The sequence below is a fragment of the Nerophis ophidion genome, linkage group LG01 (genome assembly GCF_033978795.1).
Source record: "Nerophis ophidion isolate RoL-2023_Sa linkage group LG01, RoL_Noph_v1.0, whole genome shotgun sequence".
NCBI lineage: Eukaryota > Metazoa > Chordata > Actinopteri > Syngnathiformes > Syngnathidae > Nerophis > Nerophis ophidion.
The window spans coordinates 17,102,823-17,122,328 of NC_084611.1; the positions used below are offsets into that span (position 1 = coordinate 17,102,823).

The following is a 19,506-nucleotide window of genomic DNA, read 5'->3' on the forward strand; positions in this document are numbered from 1 at the left end:
AATTATTCTCTGCAGTTGACCTATCACCCTTGATCACCCCCTGGGAGATGAGGGCAGCAGTAAGCAGCGCCTGGAAATCAATTTTGGTGATTTAACCCCCAATTCCAACCCTTGATGCTGAGTGCCAGGCAGGGAGGTAATGGGTCCCATTTTTGTAGTTGTAGGGATATGGTTGTTAAAGTTAAGGATTCTTGTGATTTCTGATCATTTGTAAGGGCACCAAAGGGACTTTTGCATGTGTGCATGTTGGCAGCAGAGCAGTGCATACAGAGGACAGCAGCAAGCACAGCAAGGACCCTAATGAAATTGCAATGTTTTCATTATTATTATTATTATCTTTCCGGTTTGGACGCCTTTTTGAGGCCTTTAACATGAACGAAAAGTCCCTACATTTTGCAAGCGCATTCGGCAAAATGCTACATTTGTGGGATTTCAAAAACGTTATTCTAAAAATGGATTTTAATTTTTGTTGTTTTGGCTTGTTCTTAAAGAGTAAGTTGATTCATCACCTCTTTGTAGGGTTGTACGGTGTACCGGTTTTAGTATAGTACCGCGGTACTAATGGATCATTTTTGGTACTGTATCGTCTCTGAAACGTACCGTCATGTCATTGCTGGTTTACGAACAGAGGAGCATGTCCGGCATCACCCAATCACAGAGTACTTACAAACCCCATTTCCATATGAGTTGGGAAATTGTGTTAGATGTAAATATAAACGGAATACAATGATTTGCAAATCATTTTCAACCCTTATTCAATTGAATGCACTACAAAGACGAGATAATTGATGTTCAAACTCATAAACTTTATTTTTTTCTTGCAAATAATCATTAAATTAGAATTTCATGGCTCCAACACGTGCCAAAGTAGTTGGGAAAGGGCATGTTCACCACTGTGTTACATCACCTTTTCTTTTAACAACACTCAAGAAACGTTTGGGAACTGAGGAAACTAATTGTTGAAGCTTTGAAAGTGGACTTCTTTCCCATTCTTGTTTTATGTAGAGCTTCAGTCGTTCAACAGTCTGTGGTGTTCGCTGTTGTATTTTATGCTTCATAATGCGCCACACATTTTCGATGGGAGACAGGTCTGGACTGCAGGCGGGCCAGGAAAGTACCCGCACTCTTTTTTTACAAAGCCTCGCTGTTGTAACACGTGCTAAATGTGGCTTGGCATTGTCTTGCTGAAATAAACAGGGGCGTCCATGAAAAATACGGCGCTTTGAAGGGAGCATATGTTTTTCCAAAACCTGTATGTAACTTTCAGCATTAATGGTGTCTTCACAGATGTGTAAGTTACCCATGCCTTGGGCAATAATGCACCCCCATACCATCACAGATGCTGGCTTTTGAACTTTGCGTCGATGACAGTCTGGATGGTTCGCTTCCTCTTTGGTCCGGATGACATGATGTTGAATATTTTCCAAAAACAATTTGAAATGTAGACTCGTAAGACCACAGAACACTTTTCCACTTTGCATCAGTCCATCTTAGATGATCTCGGGCCCAGAGAAGCCGGCGGCGTTTCTGAATGTTGTTGATAAATGGATTTCGCTTTGCATAGTAGAGCTTTAACTTGCACTTACAGATGTAGCGACGAACTGTATTTAGTGACAGTGGTTTTCTGAAGTGTTCCTGAACCCATGTGGTGATATCATTTCGAGATTGATGTCGGTTTTTGATACAGTGCCGTCTGAGGGATCGAAGGTCACGGTCATTCAATGTTGGTTTCCGGCCATGCCGCTTACATGGAGTGATTTCTCGAAATTCTCTGAACCTTTTGATGATATTATGGACTGTAGATGTTGAAATCCCTAAATTTCTTGCAATTTGCACTTTGAGAAACGTTGTTCTTAAACTGTTTGACTATTTGCTCACGCAGTTGTGGACAAAGGGGTGTACCTCGCCCCATCCTTTCTTGTGAAAGACTGAGCATTTTTTGGGAAGCTGTTTTTATACCCAATCATGGCACTCAGCTGTTCCCAATTAGCCTGCACACCTGTGGGATGTTCCAAATAAGTGTTTGATGAGCATTCCTCAACTTTATCAGTATGCATTGCCACTTTTCCCAACTTTTTTGTCACGTGTTGCTGGCATCAAATTCTAAAGTTAATGATTATTTGCAAAAAAAAAAAAAAAATGTTTATCAGTTTGAACATCAAATATGTTGTCTTTGTAGCACATTCAACTGAATATGGGTTAAAAATGATTTGCAAAATTTTGTATTCCGTTAATATTTACATCTAACACAATTTCCCAACTCATATGGAAACGGGGTTTGTAAATGGTCATACATGTATAGCGCTTTTCTACCGTTTTTTCCCCCACATTCGCCCTTTCACACACACATTCACACACTGACGGTTTAAGAACCGATTAAGTTGTTAAACTGAGGTCCCGCTGTGCACCTTTTTGTGAGTGACTCAAAAAAGAACAGGGTCTGGGTGAGTGGTCGTGGTGTGAGGTTTCATACCAGAGATGCAGATGAACCCCGAGGCATAGAAGGCCTGGCCGTATGATGCCAGGGGGGCAAACTGGGCATAGGCCGTGTAGACGGACATGTGGGAGCAGGCGCACTCCACATAGCTCCCGCTCTCTTTCACAAGCCTGCAGTGCTGACCATCAGACGACCAGCTGGAGGAAGGACAGGAGTGGCACAGTCATTAAATCAACAATATTACAAAACAAGGTCACAGGCATTTTGGCCACCACCATCGTGTTTATATAAGGCTGCATAACAAGAAGACCGACACAAAGGTTTCTGTGTCCTTCCCCTGCCCGCGGCTACTTGACTTCTCTCAACCCTTCTCTTAATCCCGTCTCTCAGCACTGTGATTATTGAAATAATCAAATTGTGCAGGCAAAAGTCGAAACGGCCCCGATTTAGATCTTCGCGATGTCCTCGTTAAAGTCAACGTGCGAGGGTTCGATTTGCAGGGTTGCAGACTAATGTTGAACGTGTGCTTGAGTCCTTAAACGGAACTGCACTTTTTTGGGGGGGGGTTTGGCTTATCATTCACAATCCTTATGTGAGAAAAGAAAACATGTTTGTTTTTTGCCACTCTCCCAACCGAGCGCTTTTTAGGCAAAATTTAGTGACTTCCATTGGCTCCATTGTTAGCTGACTCCTGCTAACCTTTATTTATGAATTAGAATGTACAAAAAAAAGGGAAAAAAATGTGTTCTTGTCTTACAATAAGGATTGTGAATGATTTTAGCCTCCAATGTGAGAATGACGGACAAATGTAACATTTATTTAGATTTGATTTGAGTTTATCAAAGTCTATCCCAGGGGTCACCAACACTTTTGAAACCAAGAGCTACTTCTTGGGTACTGATTAATGCGAAGGGCTACCAGTTTGATACACACTTAAAAAAATTGCCAGAAATAGCCAATTTGCTCAATTTACCTTTAATAAATATATCTATATATATAAAAAATGGGTATTTCTGTCTGTCATTCCGTTGTACATTTTCTTTCCTTTCACGAAGGTTTTTTGTTGACAATAAATGATGAAAAAAACACTTAATTGAACGGTTTAATAGAGGAAAAAACACGAAAAAAAATGAAAATTACATTTTGAAACATTGTTTATCTTCAATTTCGACTCTTTAAAATTAAAAATTCAACCGAAAAAAGTAAAGAGAAAAACTAGCTAATTCGAATCTTTTTGAAAAAATTTAAAAAAGAACATATGGAACATCATTAGTAATTTTTCCTGATTAAGATTAATTTTAGAATTTGGATGACATGTTTTAAATAGGTTAAAATCCAATCTGCACTTTGTTAGAATATATAACAAATTGGACCAAGCTATATTTCTAACAAAGAGAAATCATTATTTCTTCTAAATTTTCCAGAACAAAAATTTTAAAAGAAATTCAAAAGCCTTTGAAATAAGATTTAAATTTGATTCTACAGATTTTCTAGATTTGCCAGAATATTTTTTTTGAATTTTAATCCTAATAAGTTTGAAGAAATATTTCACAAATATTCTTCGTCGAAAAAGAGAAGCTAAAATGAAGAATAAATTAAAATGTATTTATAATTCTTTACCAAAAAAAAATACTTTAACATGGATTTGAGTTGTCAAGAAAGAAGAGGAAGGAATTTAAAAGATAAAAAGGTATATGTGTTTCAAAATCCTAAAATCATTTTTAAGGTTGTATTTTTTCTCTGAAATTGTCTTTCTGAAAGTTATAAGAAGCACAGTAAAAAAAATAAATTATTTTATTTAAACAAGTGAAGTCGAACACATTTCCAGTGAGGGTTGGACTCCGCCAAGGCTGTCCTTTGTCACCGATTCTGTTCATAACTTTTATGGACAGAATTTCTAGGCGCAGTCAAGGCGTTGAGGGGTTCCGGTTTGGTGACCGCAGGATTAGGTCTCTGCTTTTTGCAGATGATGTGGTCCTGATGGCTTCATCTGACCGGGATCTTCAGCTCTCGCTGGATCGGTTCGCAGCCGAGTGTGAAGCGACCGGAATGAGAATCAGCACCTCCAAATCCGAGTCCATGGTTCTCGCCCGGAAAAGGGTGGAGTGCCATCTCCGGGTTGGGGAGGAGACCCTGCCCCAAGTGGAGGAGTTCAAGTACCTAGGAGTCTTGTTCACGAGTGAGGGAAGAGTGGATCGTGAAATCGACAGGCGGATCGGTGCGGCGTCTTCAGTAATGCGGACGTTGTACCGATCCGTTGTGGTGAAGAAGGAGCTGAGCCGGAAGGCAAAGCTCTCAATTTACCGCTCGATCTACGTTCCCATCCTCACCTATGGTCATGAGCTTTGGGTCATGACCGAAAGGATAAGATCACGGGTACAAGCGGCCGAAATGAGTTTCCTCCGCCGTGTGGCGGGGCTCTCCCTTAGAGATAGGGTGAGAAGCTCTGCCATCCGGGAGGAACTCAAAGTAAAGCCGCTGCTCCTCCACATCGAGAGGAGCCAGATGAGGTGGTTCGGGCATCTGGTCAGGATGCCACCCGAACGCCTCCCTAGGGAGGTGTTTAGGGCACGTCCAGCTGGTAGGAGGCCACGGGGAAGACCCAGGACACGTTGGGAAGACTATGTCTCCCGGCTGGCCTGGGAACGCCTCGGGATCCCCCGGGAAGAGCTAGACGAAGTGGCTGGGGAGAGGGAAGTCTGGGTTTCCCTGCTTAGGCTGTTGCCCCCGCGACCCGAACTCGGATAAGCGGAAGATGATGGATGGATGGATGGAAACAAGTGAAGACCAAGTCTTTAAAATATTTTCTTGCATTTTCAAATTCTATTTGAGTTTTGTCTCTCTTAGAATTAAAAAATTAAAAGACCAGCTTGCTAATAAATAAATCCAATTAAAAAAAAAGAGGCAGCTCTCTGGTAAGTGCTGCTATTTGAGCTATTTTTAGAACAGGCCAGCGGGCGACTCATCTGGTCCTTAATGGCGTTGGTGACCCCTGGTCTAGGATGTGCCTGCTTGTGTCTGCGGTGGACTACCTTGAAGTAGTCTGGTTCCAAAGAAGACACATGGAACGTCCTGGTTTGAGCGGCTGACCGGCAGTGTGGATACGGTATATCACCTCTATACCATCTCCAAGGGGCCTTGACTTCCTGTCCTGTAAGCTGACTGAGAAAACCTGCAGACAGAAACGTGCAGAGTGGGTAAACATGGCTGTTTTTTTTTGTTTTTTTTAGTACGGGCCAAGACTGCCTCCTGCTGATTTGAACAGAGCACTGCGACAGCCTCAGAGCTCAGGACTGAGCAGACGTCAAAACCCTACCTTGCCGTTGAGGGCGTTTGCCGCTGTGTCATTGGCGAGAAACCAGAGTTCAGTTTGAAACTCCATCATCTGGATGCGGCTGAGGTTGCCACAGTCGGGGGTGGTGGCGGCCGGCACTGGCAGCAACGTGTCCGGAAGCTGCAAGAAGTCTGCGTTGCCACCCCGGAATTTGTGTCCATTGATTTGCGTGGGGTACCACTGGAAGGCAGACATGGACATGTGTGCACAGCTGTCCAGGATATAACCCCCTCTGGGAAAAACATGAAAAAGAAATATTCAATATGGGTCCAGATCAAAGGGATGTCGTCGTGGTTTGTGGAACCCTTGGATTCAAAATTGTTTGAATCCACTCGGAACATTCAAGGTGTTTGGAACACTCACATGTCACAGCCACTGCGTGCCAGGAGGGAGAAGGCGAACCGTTCGGCCACGTCTGCAAGGTGGCTCAAGCCCCGCGTGTCGTCTCTGCCGGGGTTAACCAACGTGCATAGCAGGTCATAGGTCAAATTGCGGCTGCTTTGGTGCATAGAGGTGCTCTCGGCCACCGCAAGGACCTGGGTCAGGCAAATAGATGCAAGATGAATTCCGAGAAGACGAAAACCTGGGTTGTCTGTTGTTAACCACAAACCCCGTTTCCATATGAGTTGGGAAATTGTGTTAGATGTAAATATAAACCCAATGCAATGATTTGCTAATCATTTTCAACCCATATTCAGTTGAATATGCTACAAAGACGACATATTTATAATAATAATAATAATAATGGATTAGATTTATATCGCGCTTTTCTATTGTTAGATACTCAAAGTCAGGGGCGCTCACACTTTTTCTGCAGGCGAGCTACTTTTCAATCGACCAAGTCGAGGAGATCTACCTCATTCCTATTTATAATTTATATTTATTTATTTATGAAAGAGACATTTTTGTTAACAAGTTAATGGTGTTTAATGACAATACAAGCATGTTTAACACACATAGATTCCTTTCTTTCATGAAGACAAGAATATAAGTTGGTGTATTTGATTCTGATGACTTGCATTGATTGGAATTAGACAGTGGTGCTGATAACGTCCGCATTTTCAAATGGAGGAGAAAAAAAAGTCCTCCTTTCTGTCCAATACCACATGAAAGTGGTTGGATTTGGCATCTCATTTGTCCAACTTGCAAACTCGGTTTTTAAACACTTTGTTATGAGAGTAGCATATGTGTGTGGCCCTTTTAATGTCTGGCAGCAGGTGAGTGACGTCAGTGAGAGTGCGGGTGGGCAAGCAAGTGAGAAAGCGGTCGCTGAGGGCGGGGGAGAAATACATTGGCATCAAACTCCGTAGCTTGCTAGCTTGTGCACGCTAGCTTTCTGAGACTCTTATTTTGTTAGCACAGGCAGGATGAAACAGGTCTTTTATGGTGAAGACAGGAACTGTGCAGTCGGTCTTTAGAGTTTTGACAGTAGGTACGGAGTCTCTAGAAATAAAATGTGTTTCTCTGCGTCCGCCCTGTTAGTGATTTTTTTCTTAAATATGAGCTCGCCGCAGCCGGCGTCATCTCACAAGATCCTCGGGTGCCGAGAATGTCAAACAACTGACGAAAGTGAAGTCTTGGTATGATTGATGATTGCTCATTTTTATGTCTATTTTTTAATGCCTGGCTTGAGATCGACTGACACACCCTCCGAGATCGACCAGTCGATCGCGATCGACGTAATGGGCACCCCTGCTCAAAGCGCTCACAGTGAAGTGGGAACCCATCATTCATTCACACCTGGTGGTGGTAAGCTACATCAGTAGCCACAGCTGCCCTGGGGTAGACTGACGGAAGCGTGGCTGCCAGTTTGCACCTACGGCCCCTCCGACCACCACCTATCATTCATTCATCATACATTCACCAGTGTGAGTGGCACCGGGGGCAAGGGTGAAGTGTCCTGCCCAAGGACACAACGGCAGCGATTTGGATGTCAATAGGTGGGAAGCGAACCTGCAACCCTCAGGTTTCTGGCACGGCTGCTCTACCCACTACGCCATGCCGCCATGATAAAAAAATGTTTTGGGGGGCAAATAATCATTAACTTTCGAATATGATGCCGGCAACACATGACAAAAAAGTTGGGAAAGGAGGCAATAAATACTGATAAAGTTGAGGAATGCTCATCAAACACTTATTTGGAACATCCCCCAGGTGTGCAGGCTAATTGGGAACATAAAAACAGCTTCCCAAAAAATGCTCAGTCTTTCACAAGAAAGGATGGGGCGAGGTACACTTTGTCCACAACTGCAAATAGTCAAACAGTTAAAGAACAACGTTTCTCAAAGCGGAATTGAAAGAAATTTAGGGATTTCAACATCTACGGTCCATAATATCATCAAAAGGTTCAGAGAATCTGGAGAAATCACTCCACGTAAGCGGCATGGCCGGAAACCAGCATTGAATGACCGTGACCTTCGATCCCTCAGACGGCACTGTATCAAAAACAGACATCAATCTCGAAAAGATATCACCACATGGGCTCAGGAGCACTTCAGAAAACCACTGTCACTAAATACAGTTCGTCGCTACATCTGTAAGTGCAAGTTAAAGCTCTACCATGCAAAGTGAAAGCTATTTATCAACAACATCCAGAAACGCCTAGCCCAAGATCATCTAAGATTGACTGATGTGGAAAAGTGTTGTGTGGTCTGACGAGTCCACATTTCAAATTGTTTTTGGAAATATTCGACATCGTGTCATCCGAACCAAAGGGGAAGAAAACCATCCAGATTGTTATCGACGCAAAGTTCAAAAGCCAGCATGTGTGATGGTATGGGGGTGCATTAGCTCCCAAGGCATGGGTAACTTACACATCTGTGAAGACACCATTAATGCTGAAAGGTACATACAGGTTTTAGAACAACATATGCTGCCATCTAAGCGCCGTCTTTTTCATGGACGCCCCTGTTTATTTCAGCAACACAATGTCAAGCCACATTCGGCACGTATTACAACAGCGTGGCTTCGTTAAAAAAAGAGTGCGGGTACTTTTCTGGCCCGCCTGCAGTCCAGACCTGTCTCCCATCGAAAATGTGTGGCGCATTATGAAGCATAACATATGACAGCTGAGACCCCGGACCGTTGAACGACTGAAGCTCTACATAAACCAAGAATGGGAAAGAATTCCACTTTCAAAGCTTCAACAATTAGTTTCTTCAGTTCCCAAACGTTTATTGAGAGTTGTTAAAAGAAAAGGTGATGTAACGCGGTGGTGAACATGCCCTTTCCCAACTACATTGGCACTTGTTGGAGCCATGAAATTCTAAGTTAACTATTATTTGCAAAAAAAAAAAAAAGTTTATGAGTTTGAACATCAAATATGTTGTCTTTGTAGTGCATTCAACTGAATATGGGTTGAAATGATTTGCAAATCATTGTATTCTGTTTGTATTTACATCTAACACAATTTCCCAACTCATATGGAAACGGGGTTTGTAATTGGTGAGTTTTGTCACATCACCTTCTCCAGAGCTTCAAGCACAGCCGTCATCTGTTCTGAAGACAACATAGTCTCCGCCCGCTGGATGAGTCCATGCAACATCTGGTTCAGTATGGTCCTATTGAGAGGTTGATGCAAGGTCCCCAGGAGGGCCCACATCGCTGCACTGGCAACATTGGACACCAGCGTCACGTTGGCCAGCCCGAACTCCGGGTGCACTCTGGCGCCCCCTGTGGCGTCGAACAGCTCCACTTGGAAGCGCTTCGGCCTGGGTAAGGGTGACGCATTGTCGGGGGTTAGATAAATGTCCAGAGATGCGTTGCGGTATCCTGCATCCAAGGTCAGCATGCCGTCCTGCCGAGGGAAGTCCATTCCGGCTTTGGCTGGATGGATTACATACGGTCCAAACACATCCTCCCTTGGAAGCTCCTGGAGGGGAAATAGATTGTGTATGTCGGATGAACTTAACATAAGAAATGGTTTATTCCAGTGTTTTTCAACCTTTTTTGAGAAGAAGGCACATTGTTACTGTTACTGTAGCAGTTTCATGTCTCCCTTTCTGCGGTATTTCCCGCTTCTACTTTGTTTTAGCAATCCAGAATATTTCAGTTGTCTTTTATCCTTCTTTGTGGGGACATTGTTGATTGTCATGTCATGTTTGGATCTACTTTGTGGACGCCATCTATGCTCCACAGTAAGTCTTTGCTGTCGTCCAGCATTCTGCTTTTGTTTACTTTGAAGCCAATTCAGTTTTAGTTTTGTTCTGCATAGCCTTCCCTAAACTTCAATGCCTCTTCTTGGGGGCATTCACCTTTTGTTTATTTTTGGCTTAAGCATTAGACATCTATAAAACAATTAGTTACATGCTGTCACCTACTGGAAGAGTATGACACGGTTACTCTGCCGAGCTCCAGACATCAATTGACAACAACACATCATTTGCAAACTATAATTACTGGTTTGCAAAAAATATATTTAACCCAAATAGGTGAAATTAGATAATCTCCCACGGCACACCAGACTGTAACTCGGCACAGTGGTTGAAAAACACTGGTTTATTCATATGAAAAGAGCCACACTAAAACTAAAAAAATAAATTGTGGAATATAGTACAGCATTTAATAGCAATACCAATATACCGTAACTATGACCTTTGGTGTCTGTGAGATGCCTATTTTCTAGGTTGACTGCACATAAATATATTTTTGTCTGATTATATATACAAATATATATAGATGATTCTGAGATAGGATCCAGCACCTTCCGTGACACCGTAAGGCAGTGGCCTTCGACCACCGGTCCGGGAACCGGTACCAGTCCGTGACGCATTTGCTCCTGGGGCGCACAGACACAATAATTTTTTTATAAAGTACCGTATTTTCTCCGACTTAAGTTTTGCCTGTCCCACTAAAAAAGCCAATAAACTTGTTAATAGACGGATATTACAACTCCTTTATAGTACATGGGACAGTGCACATTACTAGATGAGTTTGTTAAGTATTAAAATGAGCCAAAATTTCTTAATGAAAGAAATCGCTTTTCTAAATGTGTCCACCAGATGACGCAATATCAATTTTTTGTATCTTTGTAGATGATGAATAAAATAATAAACCACATGATGTTACGAGGACAATGAGACAACTACATAAATAACATCCTGTAATTTGATTTTGATATTATTTTTTTGTCTTGATGGACTTAAAATGAACACCAATGGAAATACAGTATATATCCATCCATCCATCCATTTTATCCCCAGGTGAATATATATATATATATATATATATATATATATATATATATATATATATATATATATATATATATATATATATATATATATATATATACATACTTATATATATATATATATATATATATATACATATATACACATAAATATACAGTATATACAGTATATACATAAATATACACATACATATACACATACATACATATATATATACACACATATATACACACACATTTATATATACATATATACATATATATATATATATATATATATATATATATATATATACACACACACACACACACAAACACACACATATATATGTATATATATATATATATATATATATATATATATATATATATACAGTATATACATACATATATACATACATATATATACATACATATACATATATACATACATACACATATATCATATATATACACACATATATATATATATACACAGTATATACATACACATATATCATATATATATATACACACACATATATATATATACAGTATATACATACATATACACGCACACACACATATATATATATATATATATATATATATATATATATATATATATATATATATATATATATATATATATATATATATATATATATATATATATATATATATACACACACACACACACATATATATATATATATATATATACACACACACACACACACATATATATATAAAAGAGTAAAAGAAAAAAGTAGAACAAATTGAAACATACCAGAGTGCGATACCGTACAGACATGGCAGTAGTGGTGCGTGCACTTCTGTACACCTGTAGACTGAGTTTTGTGGTGGTTGGAGTGGCGGTGGGCAGTCTGTGGCTGACAGCAAAGAACAAAAGGCCTCGTGGATCGTCACTCTCTGCCATGGTAATGTTGGCAAATCGACTCGTCTCATTAATGGTGGCGCCTGCACCCACTTGAAAGAGTTCCACTAAAAACCATGTATGGTACTCTGGTTCCTATGGCAACACAGGTGGTTTATTAAGCATTGTACAACATAAATCAGTGCTCATTGAATGTATACACAAAGTTTGAACGTTCAACCTGCCTGAAAAGGATCAAATGATCAATCCTGAATGGAACAATCGCAAAAACACTCCCTTTGGCCTCTCACCTCATCATCCTGGACCTCCAAAGTAAAAGCACACGTTGTCTCTCCTTTTCTACAGAGCACAAATCCTGACGTGTGCACCAGCTCTTTGCTGAGGTCGACTCCATTGCTGACGAGCATTGGTGCTGCTTTGTTAAAAGTGGCTCTCCAGAAAATCTGCAAATCCTCAAAGGCTCTGAGCACACAGAGACAAGCATCGAAATGACTACAAATAATAGCAATAATATGTACAGTTGCTGTCAAATAATTACATGCAGTTGTAAAGAACATCATGTCATGAATGTCTCCAATACTTTCTACAACTCTTATTTCTGTGTGATAGAGTGATTGGAGCACACACTTGTTGGTCACAAAAAAAATCATGAAGTTTGGTCCTGATATGAATTTATTATGGGTCTACTGAAAATGTGACCAAATCTGCTGGGTCAAAAGTATACATACAGCAATGTTAAAATTTGCTTACATGTCCCTTGGCAAGTTTCACTGTAATTAGGTGCTTTTGGTAGCCATCCACAAGCTTCTGGTTGAATATTTGACCACTCCTCTTGACAAAATTGGTGCAGTTTAGCTAAATTTGTTGGTTTTCTGACATGGACTTGTTTCTTCAGCATTGTCCACACGTTTAAGTCAGGACTTTGGGAAGGCCATTCTAAAACCTTAATTCTAGGCTGATTTCTTTACCACTCTTGACGTGTTTGGGGTCATTGTCCTGTTGGAACACCCAACTGTGCCCAAGACCCAACCTCCGGGCTGATGATTTTAGGTTGTCCTAAAAAAATTTGGAGGTAATTTTTCTTTTTTCATCGTCCCATTTAAAGCACCAGTTCCATTGGCAGCAAAACATGCCTGGAGCATAATACTACCACCACTATGCTTGACGGTAGGGATGGTGTTTATTAAAAACTTCACCTTTTCTCCTCCAAACATATTGCTGGGTATTGTGACAAAACGGCAACATTTTCGTTTCATCTGACCACAGAACTTTCCTCCAGAAGGTCTTATCTTTGTCCATGTGATGTCAGATGAAACACAAATTTGGTCACATTTTGAGTAAAGCCATAACAAATTCGTTAAATAATTTATTATGAATGTTTTTTGTGACCAACAAGTATGTGCTCCAATCAATCTATCACAAAAAAATAAGAGTAATAGAAATGATCTAAAACTCAAGACAGCCATGACATTATGTTCTTTACAAGTGTATGTAAACTTTTAGTAGTAGTAGTGATTTATATTTATATAGTGCTTTTTCTTTAGTGACTCAAAGCGCTTTTACATTGTGAAACCCAATATCTAAGTTACATTTAAACCAGTGTGGGTGGCACTGGGAGCAGGTGGGTAAAGTATCTTTCCCAAAGACACAACTGCAGTGACTAGGATGGCGGAAGCGGGGATCGAACCTGTAATCCTCAAGTTGCTGGCACGCACGGCCACTCTACCAACCGAGCTATACCGCCTCACAACTGTACACATCTGCACACTTTACTGACACAAAGACAAGAGATTACCTGTTTTGCTGCCTCTGCAGTGACAGCTGAACAGTTCTATTCTCAGAGTCTTCGTCTAGAACTTGGCCCGTCAAAGAACTGTAACTGAAGCCTACGATACCGTTGTGGAAATCGCTCCCTGTATGGATAGACGGAATTAGGAAGAAAGCAGACATTTTTAATAATGAGCATATAATTCTAAAACATATTATAGTATACATACATATATACACATTTACACACACATATATATGTATACACACACACACACACACATATACATATATATATATATATATATATATATATATATATATATATATATATATATATATATATATATATATATATATATATATATATATATATATATATATATATATATATATATATATATATATATATATATATATAGAACCAGCGCCCCTCCGCGACCCCAAAGGGAATAAGTGGTACAAAATGGATGGAGATATATATATATATATATATATATATATATATATATATATATGTAGGTGTGGGAAAAAAATCACAAGACTACTTCATCTTTTTCCCACACCTACATATTGCGCTCTACCACGGTATCGAGCACTATTCTCTGGATAATCCAATCAAGACATATATATATATATATATATATATATATATATATATATATACTTAAGCACATGTGAAGGAACCATTAATGCTGAAAAGTACAATCAGGTTTTGGAACAACATATGCTGCCATCTAAGCGCCGTCTTTTTATGGATGCCCCTGCTTATTTCAGCAAGACAATGCCAAGCCACATTCAGCACGTGTTAAGACAGCGTCGCTTCGTAAAAAAAAGGTGCGGGTACTTTCCTGGCCCGCCTGCAGTCCAGACTTGTCTCCCATCAAAAATGTGTGGCACATTATGAAGCGTAAAATACGACAGCAGAGACCCCGGACTGTTGAACGACTGAAGCTCTACATAAAACAAGAATGGGAAATAATTCCACTTTCAAAGCTTCCACAATTAGTTTCCTCAGTTCCCAAACATTTATTGAGTGTTGTCAAAAGAAAAGGTGATGTAACACAGTGGTGAACATGCCCTTTCCCAACTACTTTGGCACATCTTGCAGCCAGGAAATTCTAAGTTAATTATTATTTGCAAAAGAAAAACAAAAGTTTATGCATTTGAACATCAAATATCTTGTCTTTGTAGTGTGTTCAATTGAATATGGGTTGAAAAGGATTTGCAAATCATTGAATTTTGTTTATATTTACATCCAACACAGATGCCGGATTTTTTTTCATTTTTTTTTCGTTCATCCCAAGCATAAAAAACTTGTAATAATTTGTTGTTAATCTTTTTAAGTGGGATAACATTGACTCTCACAATCACACACTATGTCGATCATATATTTGAATGGTTAATTTGATTACTAATGAAGCACAATGGCAGAATGCAAACCCTTACCCAGGATGGTGATTTTGACAAAAGCCCCAAAGCCCTGAACTGGACCGTCAGCGATCTGAGCCCCTCCCTCGGGATCGCTGAGATAGATGTAGAACACCTCCTGTCCTTCTGGTTCGGAGTCGTCCAGGATGAAGAGGATCACCTGTGCCTCGTTCTGGCCGGCCTGCAGGAGCACGACGCTGGACTCCAAGTGGAAGTCCTGATTCTCTTTGGCTAAATTCTGAGCAGGCTCGTGGGCGAAGGGGAACGGCCGCGTGCTTCCGTCTGGAAGAAATCACAGCAAAGTAAATGATGGATTACAAAAAGCGTCATTCGGGACATAAAAGGAATACAAATCCAGCAGACGAAGCACCTCCGTATGCTTGAACTCGAACTCGCACATCTCCATCCACACTGTCCGACCTGCGCACCCTCAGGACCACCTTCCGCTCCTGCTGGCCGTCTTCGTCCTCATCCTCAGGTACTTGGACCAGTCCCGGTCCGATACTCAGCACCCCGCTGGTCACGTCACTCGCCAAGATGGTGATGGTCGCCAGGCTGTGAGGCGGGTTTAGGCGAGGGACGACATCTGCCCGAAACCCATTTGGAGTGAGGACCTCAACATCGGTGAGGTTGACGTGAAAATACTCGTCCGGTTCTGGAAGGGAGTCATCCAGGATTGAAAGGTGGAGGGAAGTGTTGGTTTGGCGGGCGGAGTCAAAAGCCACACGGCCGTCTGGCACGGCGATGAAATCAGTTCCTGCAGCTGCACTGCCGGCGACGGTTGCGTAAGACAGGCGAGTTCTGTTGCTACGGGAACCGTAGAGCCTCTGGACGTAGAGAGTTATAGTCTGGGTGTCCTCCTCGATGACCAGTTGGCGGGATTCGGGGGCGAACTGGTAGATGCCCAATGGCTCCACCTCTGCCACCGTATAGCCTGACCTGTGCAGAGACACATTAGATCAGGGCATTTTTTTTTAATTCAATAGAATACAGTCGTCCCTCGCAAGCTTCAAGTATTGCAGTTTCACGACATAAAATATACATGTCTTTAAAAGCATACTCCACAACTAATTGTCATATTAAGTCTTGATTATGTTTTACATGTAACCGCTCTAGGCAACTTCAACACTTTACTAATACCCTCCTCCATTCACATCCTATCTCCCCGGATTATAAACAACCTAATGTAAATAATCAAATGTACTTCTAATGTATATACTTGTTCTTATGCTATCTGAACTCGCTATGTTCTCTGCTGGCTGTACATATCCTACTAAATAAGACCTACACTGTTTCAATGTCCACATTTCTCTATTGATGCTATTGTTGATGACTTAAGTACTGATATCAACCAAAGTTTCTCATCCCACCCATGGATTGTAAATAATGTAAATAATTCAATGTACTGTATATACTATGATGATTAACCTGTGTGATGACTGTATTATGCTGATAGTATATATGAATCAATCAATCAATGTTTATTTATATAGCCCCAAATCACAAATGTCTCAAAGGACTGCACAAATCATTACGATAAATGATAAATGATAAATGGGTTGTACTTGTATAGCGCTTTTCTACCTTCAAGGTACTCAAAGCGCTTTGACACTACTTCCACATTTTCCCATTCACACACACATTCACACACTAATGGAGGGAGCTGCCATGCAAGGCGCCAACCAGCACCCATCAGGAGCAAGGGTGAAGTGTCTTGCTCAGGACACAACGGACGTGACGAGGTTGGTACTAGGTGGGAATTGAACCAGGGACGCTCGGGTTGCGCACGGCCACTCTCCCCACTGCGCCACGCCGTCCCTTACGACTACAACATCCTCGGAAGAACCCACAAAAGGGCAAGGAAAACTCACACCCGGTGGGCAGGGAGAATTCACATCCAGGATATATTTGTACCATGAATTGATTAACGTGGACCCCGACTTAAACAAGTTGAAAAACGTATTCGGGTGTTACCATTTAGTGGTCAATTGTACGGAATATGTACTGTACTGTGCAATCTACTAATAAAGTATCATTCAATCAATCAAAGTGTTTCTTAATCATTGTTGGGCCGCCAAGAAACACACATTATTGCCAATAGTGTTTGGCCAACTGCCTTGACTCACATATGACCTTGAAGTGCCATCCCATTGGACGTATCATCGCTCATCCATGCGGACTGGACGCTGGCCGAGAGTGGAGTCGGCTGTCTTGGTTGCTTTGTTGGGTCTGCTCCTGTCTCTGGCCATGCTCCCTCCACCCCAGCCGACGATGGCGTGGAACACCGCAGAGGCCACCACAGTGGATATGTTTCTTTTACTCTTTATTTATAGCTATATGTAGAAGTGTCTGGTTGTATCTGCTGCTTTAATGTCTTTAATGTCCTATGTGTTCTTTGATGTTTGATGTTTCCCTCTAACACACATGTAAGAGGGACTACCCACGTTCCTTAGAAACAGCTGATGCCATGTATTCAGGGAAAGTCCAAATAAAAAGAGGTGGCGGACAATCTTTTGCCAGAGCGTGTTGATCCAAGAACTACAAAAGCGAAGTGTACAGGCGTCTCTCCTCAAATTGAGCCGAATTGAATTCTGTCTCTGTTTAATTCTTTGCCTCTTGTCTTGTTTAATAGATGCCGTCAGTGTTTCAACCTGACAATGATTCATTCATGATAAATGAATAATATGAAATTTGTAGACCACTGGAACCAATCGGCCGTGATAAATGAGGGCGTGTAACATCAGGGTTTGGCATTCCTGTGCAATGATTACCACCCTTAAGAGGGTTTTACCTGAGCTTGGCGAGGCCGCTTGAAGCCGCACTAAGATACAAAGCATGTGCTGTTGGCACGGATGCATCAGCCACAGCTGCCAGAGGTATAACCTTCGTCCTCTCTCCGTGGGAGAATGTCAGCGAGCCTGGATCGGAGAAAGGACAAGTGCATTTCTAATCGGAGCAAGGCGAGATACACACATCTTTTTTTTAACTAGTCTATGCATGTTACCTGAACTCGGTATGATGGTCCCAATTCGAAAACCAGGTGGAGATAGTCCCGGAGGATACCCGGCTCTCCACTGCACGCTGATATCCCCAAATAATCCTCTTCGTGTCACCTTGGCTTCGCATTGCCCCGCTTCAATGCTTGAAACGTGCAGGGCCAGAGAGGCGAAACCCACCTGAATAACAATACAAAATATTACCGATACTGTTTTCTATTATAATTTTTTCCAATATTGCACACAAAATTTGACATTTTCACACAGTTAAAAGTCTACACACAGTAAACAAAATCACTGTGCAGATTTGCCTAATATTAGGCATAGACTCTGCTTCACATTTTTTGCAAAATATTACACACACTTCCCATCTTGCACACATAACGATTGTAATCCACACATTTTCACACTTTTTTTTTTTTGGTCCTGTACAGCTTCTCAGGCAAACCATATCGTTAATGTAGATGCCCATATCGGCTGTACAAATTTACTTTACAAAAGAGAAGTGTGGGATACTTCTCTTGTTGCCTTATTTGTATTTGACTTTATTAAATGGATTTATATTATCATTTGGTGCAGCCAGGAGGGGATGGAAAGAGAAAAAAAGGAAGACAGAGGGGGAAATTGTGGGGACATGAGGGGGATAAGACAGAGAGACAAAAACAACAACAGCAAACACAACAATAACAACAACAGAGCAACATCAGAAAATAGGATATGTACAATTATGATGGTAAAAGTGATAGCAAGGAAGCAGTTGGTGAAATAAATAATACAGAAATGACAATGAACATTATTACACTACAAATGGAGCAATACAAACACCAATAGAAATAGCGCTATTGATAATGAATAATACCAATAATTTACCTCTATTATCAACAATACAGTTGTTCAAATGCAACAATACATATATGTAATGATAACTACAGATACAAAAGAAAGTAGAAAAATGGAGGGGAAGAAAGAGAAGTACGCTATATTAACCTTGTAGATTGTTATAGTCATGATAGGTTAAGCTTTGTCAGTGTGCCATGTGTTTTTTTTTTCACACTTTACACACACACTAGGATTGTGATACACACATCTTTACACCTTACACAAAGATAAGGATTGTGAAGTTCTAAATCAGGGGTGTCAAACTCAAATACAGAGTGGGCCAAAATTTGAAACCGAACAAAGCCGCGGGCCAAGGTTGAACAAATGAACCTTTTAATAGGGACCCAAACAAGTTTTGCATTGAATATTAAACAAGCAATGCTTATATAACTTTATAGTGACACGAAAATCGAGTTTGAAATAATAATAATAATAATAATAATTAAAAAATATCAATGGCATATCAAATAAAATGTAAATAACAATTGAATGCCTCTTTTCTATTTGCAGACTTATGAGTTAAATATCAAAATAAACTTTTTCTACAGGCTAATAATACATTTGAAAATAAAATAACAATAATGAATGAATCAA

General features: G+C 40.6%; 1 protein-coding gene across 1 annotated transcript in view; it reads right to left on the reverse strand.

Annotated features, from left to right (window-relative positions):
• adgrv1 (adhesion G protein-coupled receptor V1) overlaps positions 1-19,506 on the reverse strand; it is a 469,843-nt gene that overhangs the window by 157,654 nt on the left and 292,683 nt on the right. Inside the window, exons 76-87 of the mRNA XM_061897509.1 lie at positions 18,042-18,213; positions 17,829-17,955; positions 15,408-15,976; positions 15,056-15,319; positions 13,635-13,752; positions 12,130-12,301; positions 11,732-11,974; positions 9,235-9,642; positions 6,135-6,307; positions 5,754-6,003; positions 5,470-5,609; positions 2,474-2,634 (exon numbers count right to left, since the gene is read on the reverse strand). Of these exons, the coding sequence (XP_061753493.1) occupies positions 2,474-2,634; positions 5,470-5,609; positions 5,754-6,003; positions 6,135-6,307; positions 9,235-9,642; positions 11,732-11,974; positions 12,130-12,301; positions 13,635-13,752; positions 15,056-15,319; positions 15,408-15,976; positions 17,829-17,955; positions 18,042-18,213 (2,797 nt within the window). The remainder of the gene's footprint in view (positions 1-2,473; positions 2,635-5,469; positions 5,610-5,753; positions 6,004-6,134; positions 6,308-9,234; positions 9,643-11,731; positions 11,975-12,129; positions 12,302-13,634; positions 13,753-15,055; positions 15,320-15,407; positions 15,977-17,828; positions 17,956-18,041; positions 18,214-19,506) is intronic.